This window comes from Antechinus flavipes, chromosome 2 (genome assembly GCF_016432865.1).
Source record: "Antechinus flavipes isolate AdamAnt ecotype Samford, QLD, Australia chromosome 2, AdamAnt_v2, whole genome shotgun sequence".
In the NCBI taxonomy this organism is placed as follows: domain Eukaryota; kingdom Metazoa; phylum Chordata; class Mammalia; order Dasyuromorphia; family Dasyuridae; genus Antechinus; species Antechinus flavipes.
The window spans coordinates 20,045,240-20,059,858 of NC_067399.1; the positions used below are offsets into that span (position 1 = coordinate 20,045,240).

General features: G+C 53.0%; 1 protein-coding gene across 1 annotated transcript in view; it reads left to right on the plus strand.

Annotated features, from left to right (window-relative positions):
* Positions 1-14,619, plus strand: part of LOXL2 (lysyl oxidase like 2) — a 133,625-nt gene that overhangs the window by 60,130 nt on the left and 58,876 nt on the right. The window contains exon 4 of the mRNA XM_051974225.1: positions 8,734-8,945. Coding sequence (XP_051830185.1) covers positions 8,734-8,945 — 212 coding nt within the window. The remainder of the gene's footprint in view (positions 1-8,733; positions 8,946-14,619) is intronic.

Consider the following 14,619-nt stretch of genomic DNA (forward strand, 5'->3'; position numbering starts at 1 on the left):
TGATGTGTGATTGGTCTGGGAAAGTCGGCAGGGGAAGGCATCGAGTGCCACATGGCACCTAAATGATCACCAGGGGTCAGTTAGCCCTACGGGGGCCAGTTAGCCATATAGGGGTCAGTTAGCCCTATGGGGGCCGGTTAGCCATATGGGGGTCAGTTAGCCATACAGGGCTGGTTAGCCATACAGGGGTCAGTTAGTCTCATGGGGGCTAGTTAGCCATATGGGGGCTGGTTAGCCCTACACAGGCCGGTTAGCCCTACACAGGCCAGTTAGCCATACAGGGCTGGCTAGCCATACAGGGCTGGTTAGCCCTACACAGGCCGGTTAGCCATACAGGGGTCAGTTAGTCTCATGAGGGCCGGTTAGCCCTATGGGGGCTGGTTAGCCCTACACAGGCTGGTTAGCCCCACAGGACTGAGGTGAGCCTGTCCATGAGGTCATTCCCATCTCTCAAATCAATCAAAGCACCTCCCACGTGCTTGTGAGAATCAGCCATAGCGACACATGGAAAAGTTCTATGCAAATGTCCCAGCGCCGTATGATCTCCCATTTGCAGGGGAGGGATGTGCAGTGGCCAGGCCCTGGGACACGCCACGTTCGGCCCCTGCCCTCTGCCCCACAGAACCTCATGCTTCACGGGTGCGGCCGAGGACTAGAATCGGGGCTAAATATGGACTGGTGTGTCCCTAAGTTCCCATCTGCCTTCCCCATTAGACTGGAGGGGGGGCCAGGGGTCACCCCGTTTTCTATCCTCAGCCTAAGCACGGCCTAAGCGCTGACCGACTTTCTGCCCGCCAGGGCCCCAGAGCATGCTGGAGTTCCCCCAGCGTGACATCTTTCTTTGGCTACAATGAGATGGACACCGGGCTGGCGTTCTAGTCCGCTCCGAGGGCCTGAGCCCATCTGGGCCTTTAATCACTCAGGGGACAGAGCGCGAGGCGTCGGAACAGGCTGGTTTGTGTTGGAGTGGAAAATCAGGGCCGGGGGGGGGGGGCTGAATTCCCGCTCCCATTCAGTGGCCAAGCGCTTGTTAATCATCTCGTGGCAATTCCACGGGCCCAAGGGCCGCCTTTCGCCGCTGTTTTAAGGTCTGCGCTGGGCTTTGTGAAATAGCACCCCTGGCAGGAAGGAAAAGACTAAAGGAAAGACCAGTTGTTCTCACTTTATAGATGAGGAAACAGGCAAAGGGGGGCTGCCCATCAGCATCTAGCAAATGCCCCCCTCGCTGGTCTGTGGCACCGGGGGGCCCGACACCGGAGTCCTTGCCCTCAGGGTCAGAGGGCACCACCTTTCAGAGCCCAGAGAACGTTCCCACAGCTGCCATAATCAGAGACGGCTTCCTCTGAGGGCGGACTACAGCACGGCCCCTCGCTCTCCCTGTTGTCTGCTTGCATTTGGTTTTCTTTCTCAGTTTTTCCCCTTGTTGACCTGATTTTCCTTGTGCAGCAAGATAATGTATAATTATGTACACATACATTGGATTTAACATATACTTTAACATATTTAACATGTATGGGACTGCCTGCCATCTAGGGGAGGAGGCGGGGGGGGGGGGGAACAGAAGGGGTTGCAAGGGTCAATGCTGAGAAATTACCCAGGCAGATGTTTGGTAAATAAAAATGCTTTAATATAATTTTTTAAAAAGGAAAGAAAAGGCTTCCTGGAGGAGGTGGCCCTTCATTTCAGCCCTGAAGGGCGAGATGGGAAGGAAGCGTGCGCCGGCCTGCACGGAGTCGGGGACAGAAACAGGAGCTGGCGGCTGCACCTGGGGGAGGGCGGCCGGAGGGAAGGTTAGGTCCGGCCCGAGCCCGGATCACCGAGGGCTTTAGATGCCCGGCTGAGGAGGAGTTGTTCTTTTAATTCTAGAATTACAGCTCTAAGCTCTGGCGGTGACCTAGGCGGCTTCTTGGAGAAGCCAGAAGTTCTGTTTCATTGGTTCGTTTGTTTTTGTAGCCTCAGGGTCCAGCACAGAACTTAGCATCTGGTCCAACTGAGTCACTGCCCCTTTGGCGTCTGGAGAGGCCATCGGGCAGTCCCCGATAGGAGACCTTCAGTGAGGAGAACTCATCGCTTCCAGATACAGTCACTCTGCGGAGCAATAATCATTAGAAACATGTTCTAGTATTGAGCCCAGGGGCAGCTAGGGGGTGAGCACCAGCCCTGAGGTCAGGAGGATCCGAGTTCAAATCTGCCCTCAGACACTTACACTTCCTGGCTGTGGGACCCTGGGCAAGTCACTTACCCCCAACCGCTTCAAGAAAAAAATTATATATATATATACCGAGAGACAGAGACAGAGACCAACCAAGGCGTCACATGGGCTGACTGGTGTTTGGGGAAGGCTAATTTGGCAGCTGTCTGGAGGGTGAATCCGAGAAGGAAAAGAACAGAAAGACAGCAAGAGCTCGGACGACAGGGAGTGAGCTCGCCTGTTCCCCAGAGTGATGCAAGCACGGGGAGACGGGAAATCGAGGGCTGATGCCATTCCTTCTCTTGGGAGCTCTTATTCTCGACTGCCTGCCAGACGATCGGTCCAGGTGTCAGGGCTACAAGGCCAGTTCAGGCCATGGTCTCTCCCCCCAAAGAGATCGCATGCTAATGAGGAAAGAACATGGGGAAAATCTCTGTAGGATTCAAAAGTGGACGGTCATCCCAGAGTACAGAGCCCAGGAGTGAGTGTATGTGTGTGTGAGTATGATTTTGTGTGTGGGGGTGTGTGTGATTTTGTGTGTGTGTGTGTGATTTTGTGTGTGTGATTGTGTGTATGTGATTTTGTGTGTGTGAGTGTGTGTGATTTTGTGTGTGTGATTTTGTGTGATTTTGTGTGTGATTTTGTGTGTGTGTATGTGAGTGATTTTTTGTGTGTGTGATTTTGTGAGTGTGTGTGTGATTTTGTGTGTGAGTGATTTTTTGTGTGTGTGATTTTGTGTGTGAGTGTGATTTTGTGTGTGAGTGTGATTTTTTGTGTGTAATTGTGTGTGTGTGATTTTTTGTGTGAGTGATTTTTTTTGTGTGTGTGATTTTGTGAGTGTGTGTGTGTGATTTTGTGTGTGAGTGATTTTTTGTGTGTGTGATTTTGTGTGTGAGTGTGATTTTGTGTGTGAGTGTGATTTTTTGTGTGTAATTGTGTGTGTGTGATTTTTTGTGTGAGTGATTTTTTTTGTGTGTGATTTTGTGTGTGAGTGTGATTTTTTTGGGTGTAATTTTGTGTGTGTGTGATTTTGTGTGTATGATTTTGTGTGTGAGTGTGTGTGTGATTTTGTGTGTGTGAGTGTGTGTGTAAGTGTGTTGGGGGGACCAGCTCTGTCAGACACATCTGCGGCTCAGTCTCTCTGAGGGAGCCCCGTCTGGGTGGGCACCCGGGCTTTTGCCCCTCCTTCCTGGGGCTGCCTCTGTGTGGGCCTTTGACCTTTGACCGTAGGCAGGATGCTCCCACCGGTTTATTTTCCTGACCCGCTTTCCCTGATACACTCTCCAGCGGAACTTTCAGAACCCGTGACCTTTCCTCTCAGGCCAAAACCCTCCCTCTGCACACTCTGGAATTTTCAAGCCTTTGGCAGATGCTAAATATCAGGGACTCCATTCAGGCAGCCCGGCCCGGGGCTCCAAAGTCGGGGTTTCCTTCCTAGCGCGAGCACCGATCTGCAGAGGGGAGCCTTCCTGCCTCGTTGTTTCCTCTGTAAAATGGGGACAATGACTCCTCTGGCTCTCCCAGAGCCCCCTGAGACAGGGTATGGGAAGCCTGGGAAATGTGTGCCCCTGGGAAGGCGGTGATGGGACTGGACGGGCCCCAGAGCCCCCAGACTCTGCGATCCTCAGCCTTGGGCCCCGAGTGAACCCCTTTCCCTTTCTGAAAAATGGGGGCTTGGCCTGGAAGGGCTCTGGGATCCCCTGACAGCTTGAAACCCAGAATCCCGTGGGCAGGTTCAGTCAGCGGCAAGCCCGGGACCCCGACTTCCAAGCTGAGCTCCTTTACTGGGCCGCGCTTCTCCTGTGGACGGAGGAGACCGGGGGGAGAGGAGGGGAGAGGAAGCACAACTTAGGGGCTCGCTGACTCCCAAGGCTGCCCCAGTCACGTCCCAGCGGCGGCTGCTTGTCAGAGGGCGCAGGGGCGGCCGGGCCTTGTTTTAAATAAAGGGCTTTGGAAGCTTCTCTTGGCTTCTGGGCGCGAGTCCTGCAGCAGCCCCGGCACATGTGGCTTTGCGAGGCGGCCGGAGGGATTCCAGAGCGCTGAGGTCAGGAGGAACGGGCTGGAGCCGGGGATTTTTTTGGTACATCGAGATCTCCCAGAAGCAGCTGATGAATGGAGGGTTTTCCCCCCCCCCCTCGGATCCCGGCTGCTCGGTGTGCGTCCCTCCTCACGTAGGCACTGAAGGCTCGCTGACTCCGTGTTCCCAAGTGGGGGATGGGGAGGGACCCCTCCTGCAGGCCCCTCCCCCCGTTTATAAAACTGTGCTGGGGTCGCTCTCAGGCCCCGCCCTCAGGCCCCGCCCTCAGGTTTTAAGAATAGCTGGGAAGCAGATTTATACGCGTAAAACAGATAAATAATAACATGGTGGCGGAAGGTTAGGGAGGAGAAAACAGAAAGTGTCCTGGGTATGGAAACAGAACTAGGGGGAGGCGGTAGGGCTGGTGGGCCAAGGCAGAAAATTTAGAGGGTGCAACAGCGCCTTCCAATGTGGATTCTCCCTAATGCCAGTGCCTCCCTCTGAAGTTATCTCCGACATCGTTTTGGGGACCTGGTCATTGGGATGTTGTTTGTCCCCTTAGGGCATGAACTCCTCCAGAGCTTTTTTGCCTTATTCTGTATGTATCCTCAGCGTTTGTCAGCAGGGGCTTAATAACTGCTGGTGGACTGACTGATTGATGGCGAGCTTGTCTTCTTGGAAGCTGAATTCCGAGGGTACCCGCCGCGCCCTCCTCCCTCTGGCCCCAAGGGTACAATGATGGCTCTGGACACGGGACAGTCAAAGATCTTAGTTGAGGCTCCATAGTCCAGGTGACAAAACACTGGATTTAGAGTCAGGGACCTGAGTTCAAATCTTCTCTCTGGCCTCAGTTTCCTCATCTGCAAAATGGAGTTGTTCAGTTATGTCAGTTTCCTCTGACTCTCCGTGACCTCATCCGGGGTTTTCTCAGCAGTGATACTGCAGCCATTGGCCATTCCCTCGTCCAGCTTATTTTAGAGATGAGGATGCTGAGCCTCGGAGCTCGAGGCCTTGCCCCGATCACACAGATGGCGTGTGGAAGGCCGAGGCAGGATGGGACCCCAGGTGCCTCTGATTTCAAACCCACTACGGTTTCCCTTCTAGTATTATTATGCCCATTCTATAGATGAGAAAACTGAGTCCCAGAGAAATAGGATAATAGGATCAGGATCACAGAGAGACAGCACCAATCCAGCCCTGGCTTATATCCAGATGCCCCCTGTGGGATCTGTCACCACGCCCAATAAAGTTAGCCTCGAGTGAAATGAGAGTTCTGGGATAAGGGGAGGAGGGCTGGGAGTTGGGGATCTGGGGCACTAAGATTCTGCCTGACCCCAGCGCCAGCCACGGCCGTCCGTCCTCAGTCAATGGCAGAGGGGGTGAGGTGGGAGCAAACACCTGCTCGGGTCCCTGACGCTCCGGCTCCGCAGGGATGGGGCTTCCCTCCCGGGGCCAGCTTTGGACTGAGTCCTCCCGGGCTTTGACCCCCCCCACACTTTTCCCTGTGCCCCAGACCCCCAGGCTTCTGTGCACAGGACTTGTCCTTTCAGGCCATCCCCAGCTCCCGGGAGGGGCGGAGGGGAGGCGGGGGAGCAGCCCTATCCCTCGGGCCCCCCTTGTCCTCTGTAGGAAGAGTTCTGGGCCGGGAGCCGAGCTGGGGGGGGGTGTCGCAGGACAGCCCCTCCCCCGGCTTTTCTCTCTGTGACGCTCGCTCCCGCCCTCCAGAGGTGGCCAGAGGCCGGCGGGCCGGTCACCTGGGGCCCAGGTGTCTTGGCTGTTGGGAGGAACCGTCCCGAGAGGCTCCGCAGGGCTGGAAAACGCAACCCTGCCAGCGGCGGCCTGCCTTCCGCTCAGCGTGGAGGGAAGCGGGCCAAACACCGGCGTCCGGGGGTGCCAGATTTTCCACCGCTCGTGGGGCTGGAACGGCTGAAGCGATCCCTTGTGAGTCCGGGCTGCCGCTCTGATTTATGGAGCTGGGGCCAGAAGAGAGCGGCTCGGCCCTGGGCGCCACACAGTGGCTCTCTTCAGCCTGAGGGCCCCGCCGAGGGAGCTCCATGTTGGCAGGCCTGGCAGCAGCCGGCCCTGGGCTCCCTGCACTCCTCTCCGCCCTCCCTCCCAGTCCCAGTTACCCCCACTCCCTCCCGCCGGCCATCACCCTCACGCCGCCTCCTTGTCCTGGGATGGGCCCCGGAGACCACCTTCTGCCTCCGGTGGTTCTCGGACCCACGACTGAGACCTTTGTCTTATTAATTAGGAAACCGATGCCGTGGAAATAGTAAGCACTTAATAAATGCTTGTTGATCGATGTCCATGTGGGAGGCAGTGACTTTTTTTTTCCTAGATCATTTTTTCCTAGATCATTTCTCTAGGGACCTCCCAGTGCGGGACACACCATCACTTCTGGGAGCTGGCCATTCCGGGCCCCACCCAGACCTCCCCTGATGCTCCCCGGCTACTTCCTCCCGACTCTCGTTTTAGGGACAGGTAACCGAGTCAGGACCACAGAGGGCGGCGGCCGAGTCTGCTTTGGAAACTCTGAGCCACTTTCCTCCCGACTCCTCCATCCATCCATTCGTTCATTTAGACTTTTTGGACTAAGTACAAGAGGAGATTCTGGCCTCAGTTGTTCCCAACCTTAATCCCTAAGTGGGAGTCGCCTCGGTCCAACCGAGATCTGTCGGAGACCTTAGCTTAAAAAGGTCGGGGTCTCCCATTCCATCCGGGGCCATCTCCTCTCTGTGCCTCTGGGGGGGAAAAGGAGACCCGGCCCTCCCTCCCCACAATCCAACTCACTTGCACCTCACGGCGTCATCTCCCTTTGAGAATGAAGATCCAACTCTGGGGGAGCACCGGCACCGGAATCAGGAGAGCCTGGCTCCCATCCGGCCCCTCACCACCTGCATGGCCTTTGTCGAGTCACTCTACCCCGTTTGTCTCAGTTTCCCCATCTGTAAAACGATCTGGAGCAGAAAATGGCAAGTTACTATTTTTGCCAAGTCGTGAAGAACTGGCCGTGACGGAAGCGACCCAACCCCGACAGGTGACGTCCAAGCTCCCTTACGGGGCGGAGGGGAAGGGAGCCTGCGGTCTGTGGGACCCAGCATCGCGAGACGGCCGGGCTCTCTCTGAGGCTTGCCTAGGGTTGCCCTGCCCAGCCCCTGGCCTGTCCTGACCCTCTCTCCGGCCCTCTCTCCGCCTGCCACCTTGCCCCTCATAACGGGGATAGATAATTTAAGCAAGTTGATCTCCAGGCCCGCTGACCCGCTGCCCTGCCCATCATCCCGAGCACTTCGGGGGGAAGTAGCCCCCCAGGTAGCCAGGAGTAGATCCCGTCCCCAGGACGACCCCTTTTTTCCCATGATTCTTCAGCTGCGGGTATCCTGCACTGGAACCCCAAGAGAGGGGGCTGGAGCCTGGGGAGGCTAATTAACGTTCCGGCCCAGCGTGCTTGACCTCTGAAAGGCCGATCTGGCAAATTCTTACCAGAGCTGGTCCCTCGGAAACGTTCCCGGGGCTCAGGCCCTGACGTCCCTCCCAGCCGTGGAAAGCCTTAGAGGGGCCTGTCATCTCCTGGGACTCCCCTCCCGGCTCCCCAAACCCCATCAGCCCGAGGCCGCCCGTCATCGTCCCCCGGCCCGGGCTGTCTCTGCACTGACCCGCGCGGTGGCCTTTGGCAAACTCCTGCCCCACTTGTTTTCTCATATGGAAACGAAGCATTGGGGGGGGTCTGTGACTGAGTTTGTGACGATGGAGATGACACGAGGGGAAGTGAAAGCTACAGCTAGGGATACTGAGGCTCGGGGGGGGGGTTCAAATCAAATTCAGATGTTCTAACACCAAATTCACTGCCCTGTGGTAGCACAATCACTTTACAAATGGGGAAACTGAGACTGAGCAATGTTAAGTGCAAGGTCATAATGATACACCTGCCAGAAGCGGGACTGAGGTTTTCCTGACTGAGGGCACCATTCACTTTAACTCAGTCAGAGATCTGGGGATGGCGTCTGATGGTTCTCTGGGATCCCTTCCTAGAACAGGAAACACTCAATTACAAGCATTTATTAAGTGCTTACGGTATGCCGCGTGCTAGGATACAGGGACACAAGGGACACAAGGCTTTGTCATTCTGGAGCTCGTGGAGCCTCGTTCCGACTTCTCCCAGGCCTGAAACGCCCTCGCTCCTCTCCCTTTCCTGGCTTTCCCAGCTTCCTTCGGGGTCCCAATAAAACTCCCCTTCTGCAACGTCTTGTCCCTCTAGTGCCTTCCCGCGTTCGTTATCTCCAGTCTCTCCTGCCCGCTCCTGGGCGAACATAATTGTGCTAATGCTCTCTCCTCTCGGATGGCGAGCTCCTTGGGGTTATCTTGCCCCTTCTTGCGTCCCCGGAATGGGCAGCGCCCCGCCTGGCACCCCGGGATGATGAATAACCTTTGCCGGCTCAGCCCGTCTGCAGGGGGTCTCGGGGGGGCCGCCATCACTGGGCCGCTGCTCCCGCTGACCCCTCTCCTTCCCGCACCGTCTCTTTAGAACATGAACATCCAGGTGGACGACATTCGGATCCGCGCCGTGCTCTCGGCGTACCGGAAGCGCACCCCGGTGACGGAGGGCTACGTGGAGGTGAAGGACGGCAACAGCTGGAAGCAGGTCTGCGACAAGCACTGGACCGCCAAGAACTCGCGCGTCATCTGCGGCATGTTCGGCTTCCCCAACGAGAAGAAGTACAACACCAAGGTGTACAAGTAAGTGGGGGCTCGGGCTGCTGGGCCCTTAGGGGCTTCCCTGGGATGTGGCCATGGGAGGGAAGGGTTGGACCCGGGGACCCGCCTTCAGGCCTTCCCAGGGTCTCCCCCTGGGCCCAGGAGGGCAAGCCGGCCCTGCAGATGGCATTAACTCCATGCCCGAGGGCATGGAATTAGAGTCGGGTCCAAAACCGGACTCTGGCCAAGGCCCTTCACCTCCCTGGGCCTCAGTTTCCCAAATTCCCAAATAAGTGACTTGGGCCGGACGGTCTCTGAACGAAGAGCCGGGCTCCCAGACATAATGTCCCCTGACCGCTTATTCAGGGCCCTCTTTGGGCCCCGGTTTCCCCATTTGTAGAAACGATGGGGCAGCTGCACATCTCCCGGCCAGAGGAGCGAGTTTGCTCATCCCTGCACCGACTCCCTGGCCCAGTTTAAAAATCAGCGAGGAGCCGGCCTGGAGAATTTCTGAGTCTCTTCTTGCTTTAACTCTCTTAAGAGAGGGACTAACACGGGCTCCCCACCCCCGGCCTCCCCTCACCTGCTTCCCTATCAGTCAAACTAAGGTGTCGATAGCGACTCTTCTCCAGGCAGCCCTTCCACGCCGGGACAGCTCTTGTAGCCAGGAAGCATCTTCCAACCTCAAGCCTTAGCTGGTTTCTTCCCAACTCCCACCCACTGCTCTGGTCCTGTCCATTTCTGAGTCCTGATTATGGGGTGTGGGAAGTCGGGGGAACAGATCTCCCTTGGGGTTCTGTACAGAGATGGACCAACATGGCAATGACAACTCCATTTTACAGAAGGTATAACTGAGGCACCGAAAGGGTCTGCCTGTTGTCACACAGCTACAAGTGCCAGCGTCGGGGACCCCACCTCAGTCAGCCCTCTTCTCCTTCTCCTGATCCTTCATAGCTACCAAAAGGGAAACTGAGGGAAAAAACCATGGCTAGTAAGTGAGCCAGAATTCAAAGCCAGATTCTCTTGCCTCCAAATCCAACATATTCGAGTGGAAGCTGGCCAGCTGAGCCCCCGTCCTCGATGTGAGAGGGGATCCCGCAGGATGACGTGGGGGGCTGCAATCAGACGGCTGAGCTCCCCGTCTCCAGGGCCCCAAACCCTCCCGTTCCCGGCCGTCTCTTCAGATGAAGGACTAAGCCGTTATCCCCCCGTGCAAGGCTGCTCAGAACCAAAATATTTCTCACTGGGAGGGAGGGTGACTACATTGTCCCTAAAAAAGTCTTTCTGCCTCCGCACCGTGACCGTCGGAACAGTCCCCCCAGCAGCAGTTAGCTTGGCTCTGACTCCAGAGAGACCCGATCCTCTGCCTTCCCCGGCTGCTGTGAGGCAGGCGGGGCTTTACAGGTGGGCCAGTGGACCGAGAGGAAGCTTACGCGTCTTCCCGAGTTATTGACTAGCTGTGTGATCCCAGGAAAGCCATTTCCCCGTCTGTCTCAGTTTCCTCATCTGGAAAATGGAAATAATAATAGCACCTATCTCTAATAAATAAACAACAAATATTATTTGTGGGATCCTGGGCAAGTCACTTTACCCCATTGCCTCTGTTTCCTCATCTGTGAAATCATCCGGAGGAGGAAATGGCAAGTATTTTTGCCAAAAAGACCCAAAACGGAATCGTGAGGAACCAGACACGAGTGCAAAAGATGCGAACCGGGCATTTTAAGGTTCTGCGTCCTGGACCGGGGGTGAGAAGAGAAATGATTAACAGATATGAGGAAAATAGAAGAAACACCGAATTGCCATTTTCCCAAACAACTCCCGGAGCTCTCTTTTCCGTGGTTGCTCCTGGGCTTGGGGGGTGGGGGTACAGGGAGCACCCCGGCTTCAGCCGCTCTCCATGGGGAAGAAAGTGAGTAACAAGATGGGGGAACACAAGGGTCCAGAGGGCAGGAAAGAGCCCGAGCCACTCCAAGGAGTGTCCGTTACTGGAAGCGTTCACCACGTCAGGTGCTGGGACTATAGGAGCTCCCGTTCCTCTGGACACTGTCACATGTACCCCGATAATAATGATGAGGATGTGAGAATTTATATGATACTTTGGAAATTGCAAAGCATTTTTCTTGTTTTTTCCAATCTCATTTAATCCTCATAGCAACCCTAGGAGATAAGTGCTATTTTATATACTTTACAGAGAAGGAAACTGAGGCAGACAGAAGTGACTTGAGCAACTATTGACCAAAGATATCAAAAATAGACTTCCTAAGGCATACGGCCATAGAGCTAGACATCTAGCTCGCTCGTGTTACAGATGAGGAAACAGGCCAGAGACTAATAGTTAGCATTTATGTATTGCTTTATGGTCTGCAAAAAACTATGACCACCTTTCATTTATCAGAAATAAATATTATTAATTATTAATTAACTATTAATTAATATTAATTATTTAAATTAAAATAAACACCAGCTATTATATATATAATATAAAATAATTTTTATATAATAATATATATGATATACATAATATATTAATATTATATATAATCAATTATAAAATATTTTAATTAATTTCAGTATTCAGTAAATTAATTAATATGTTAATATCTAATTAATAAAACAATTAAAATTAATATGTAATAATAAATAATAATAAAATAATATTCATCGTTTATTTATCAGAGATAGGTGCTATTATTATTTCCATTTTACAGATGAGGAAACTGAGACAGACGGGGAAATGACTTTCTTGGGATCACACAGCTAGTCAATAACAGAGCTGATTTGAACCAGGCCCCCAGTTCCACCATTCTGTCCACTGTATTACAGATCTGAGCCTTAGAGGAAACTGGGGATTCTGAGAGGCAGAGACATTAAGGGAGAGCAGTTCAGACATGATCTTGGGAACACCGAGGGTTGAGACTGGAAGGGACTTTTTGGGTCACCTTGCCCAACCCCCTCATTTCACAGAAAAAGAAACTGAAGCCCAAGAGGCAGTCCCCTTCCCAAAGACACACAGGTGTAAGTAACAAAGCTGGGATTTGAACTCAGATCTTCCGGCTTTCCCCTCTGGCACTAGCCCAAGAATCAGAAGACGTGAGTTCAGATTCTGCCTCTGACACTTAGTATATAGCCCTGGTACTGGGCAAGTGGCTTCCCCTAAGCCTCTCCCCACTCCAGTGCACTCAGTTCTTAAAATGATCTTTCTAAAGCATGGAACTCAGCCCACACATGCTCAGTAAATTCCAGTGGCTCCCTATTAGCCCCAGGATGAAATATAAAATTCTGTTTGGCTTTTAAAGCCCTTTCCACTTTTCTTCCATTGTCCCCCCTTCCCCAAGTTCTGCTCCAGAAATGCTGACTTTCTGGTAATTCTTCATCCACAGTTCTCCATTTTTACCACTTCTGCACCTTTGCACTGGCTGTGAACAATCAGCTCAATTTCCATCTTTTGCAAGAACTTTTCTCAGTTTTTCACAGGCACCTCCCTTAGGAGATTGCCTCCAACTTACCCATCAAAAGATGGGTACATCTATAAGTATCTGCATGTTATCTTTCCTTTAGAATATAAACTCCTTCAGAATGGGGACTGTCTTTTGCCGAGCTCAGTGTCTAGCACCTAGTAGGTGCTTAAGAAAAGCTAGTTGACTGACTGGTTAAGGTTCCTTTATAAGCCCCTCAAGCAGCACTTTAAGACTGGGATCCTCCAATGCATCCTGGACTTGGAGCCAGAAAGACCAGATTTCAAGTCCTGCCTCAGGTACTAGCCGTGTGACCCTTAGCAAGTCATTAAACCTCAGTTTCTTCATCTGTAAAGTGGGAATAATAAAGTTGTTCTGAGTATAAGTGACATTAGTTTTTTGTACAGTGCTATATAAATGCTGGTTATTATTATTGTGGTTGTCATTTTGATGATGAGGAACTATTATGTACCCAATAACAACATGGAAAAGCAGTACCCAGACTCAAGAAATTGACAGTCTAGTAGGGAAGACTATCCATAAATAGATACAAGATCCATCCTGGATGACAGACTCAGGATCCGAAAAGGTCTTGACCAGAGTCTTGGACCAAATCTAAGAAGATGAAATTGAATAGAAATCAATGTAAGGTCTCATACTCGGGTTCAAAAATTCAATTTCCCCGGTTCCAGATGGGGGAGTTCTGATTAGAGGGAAGGAAATTTTAGATTCAATGAGTCAACAATGTGATGTGAAGGAACGAATGCAATCTGGAGCTGATTAAAGAGACGGGGAGAGTCCAGGACGAGGGCGGTCCCTCCCTGGCCTCTGTCGGGCATTCTCCATAGTACTGGGGGTTGAGTTGTGGGCTCCACAGTTGAGGAAGGACTTTGATCATCTGGAGATTGTGTAGAGGGAAGCAACCGAATGGTGAGCAGCTGGAGAGGATGTGATCTGGGATCATCTGAAGGAACTGGGGGAGGTTAGCCAGAAGAGAAGACTGGAGGAAGGGGATCCTCCAAGCATCGAAAGGGCTGCCAGGTGGGGGAGGGAGATTAGCTCTGGAAGTCCAGACCAGGAGCCTGAGCACTCTGGGTATCCCATCAGGAATAACAAGGAGATGTCTCTGAGTGGTCTGTAGCAGACCTTTTGTGAAGTCTTCCTGCAAAGCCTTGATAATTACCCAGAATTACCCATTGATAATTACCCATAATTACCCACTAATAATTACTCGATGATGGGGATTCCGCGCAAGGACGGCTGGACATTCTGGTCACTGAGGTCTTTTCCCACTCAGTGATGCATCTCTCAGACATAACCTCCAAGCCTCAGTTTTATGTATAAAATGGGAGAATAATAACTGTAGTGCACTTTACCTCCCAGCTCCCCAAGCAACCTCCCTCAGACAGCCAGTCAATCCACAAGCATTTCTTCAGCACCTAGGACAGGACAGGTTCTGTGTTAAGCACCAAGGATAAAAAGAAAGCAAAAATAAGGGGGCTGCCTCCAGGGGTCCCTCCCAGACACAAATCTCTGTGCAGGGGCAGGATCACCCAGTGGAGAGCCGTGGATTCAGAAGGACCAGCTTCTAGTCCTGTTTCAACTATCAGCCACTGGACCCAGTCATTTAACCCCATTGTGCCTTAGTTTCCTTCTCTGTAAAACAAGAGGCTCGGGGGCCTCCAGGGTCCCTCGTACTTCAGAATCTGCAGTCCTGTGATGCGAGATGGCACCAGAAGGAAGAGGAGGGGGCTCAAGGTCTCATTTGGCGATCTCTTCATTCGCCCCTGGTGGCCAGCGGCTATGGAAAGAATGAGAGGATTTGGGTTCAAACACTGCTTATGAAACCTTTGGCAAAATCCCTGCATCTCCCTGGGCCTCAGTTTCCTCATCTGTAAAAAGAGCCCTCCGAGGTCCCTTGTAGTTCCAGACTGATGACCTCGGGAGGCAGCTGGGTGGTGTAGTCGATAGAGCAAAAAGGCCTGAATTCAAGTCCTCCCTTCCATCCGGGCAACTCACTGAACTCAGCCTCGGTTTCCTTGGCTGTAAATGCCACAGGGCAGTCAAATAAAGGCCTCCGTCGCCCCGGACTCTTAGAGAAAACGGACCCTGGTTCCCTCGTGTAAGGGAAGTCCCGGCCTTCCTTACACCCACAGGAAGTAAGGGCCCTGTTCACTGAGAGCCTGACCGCAGGCTCCTTCCTGAGCCGAGAGCAGCGCGCTGAGCTCCCCGTGTCCGGCTTTGCCGACATCCCTGGGGAC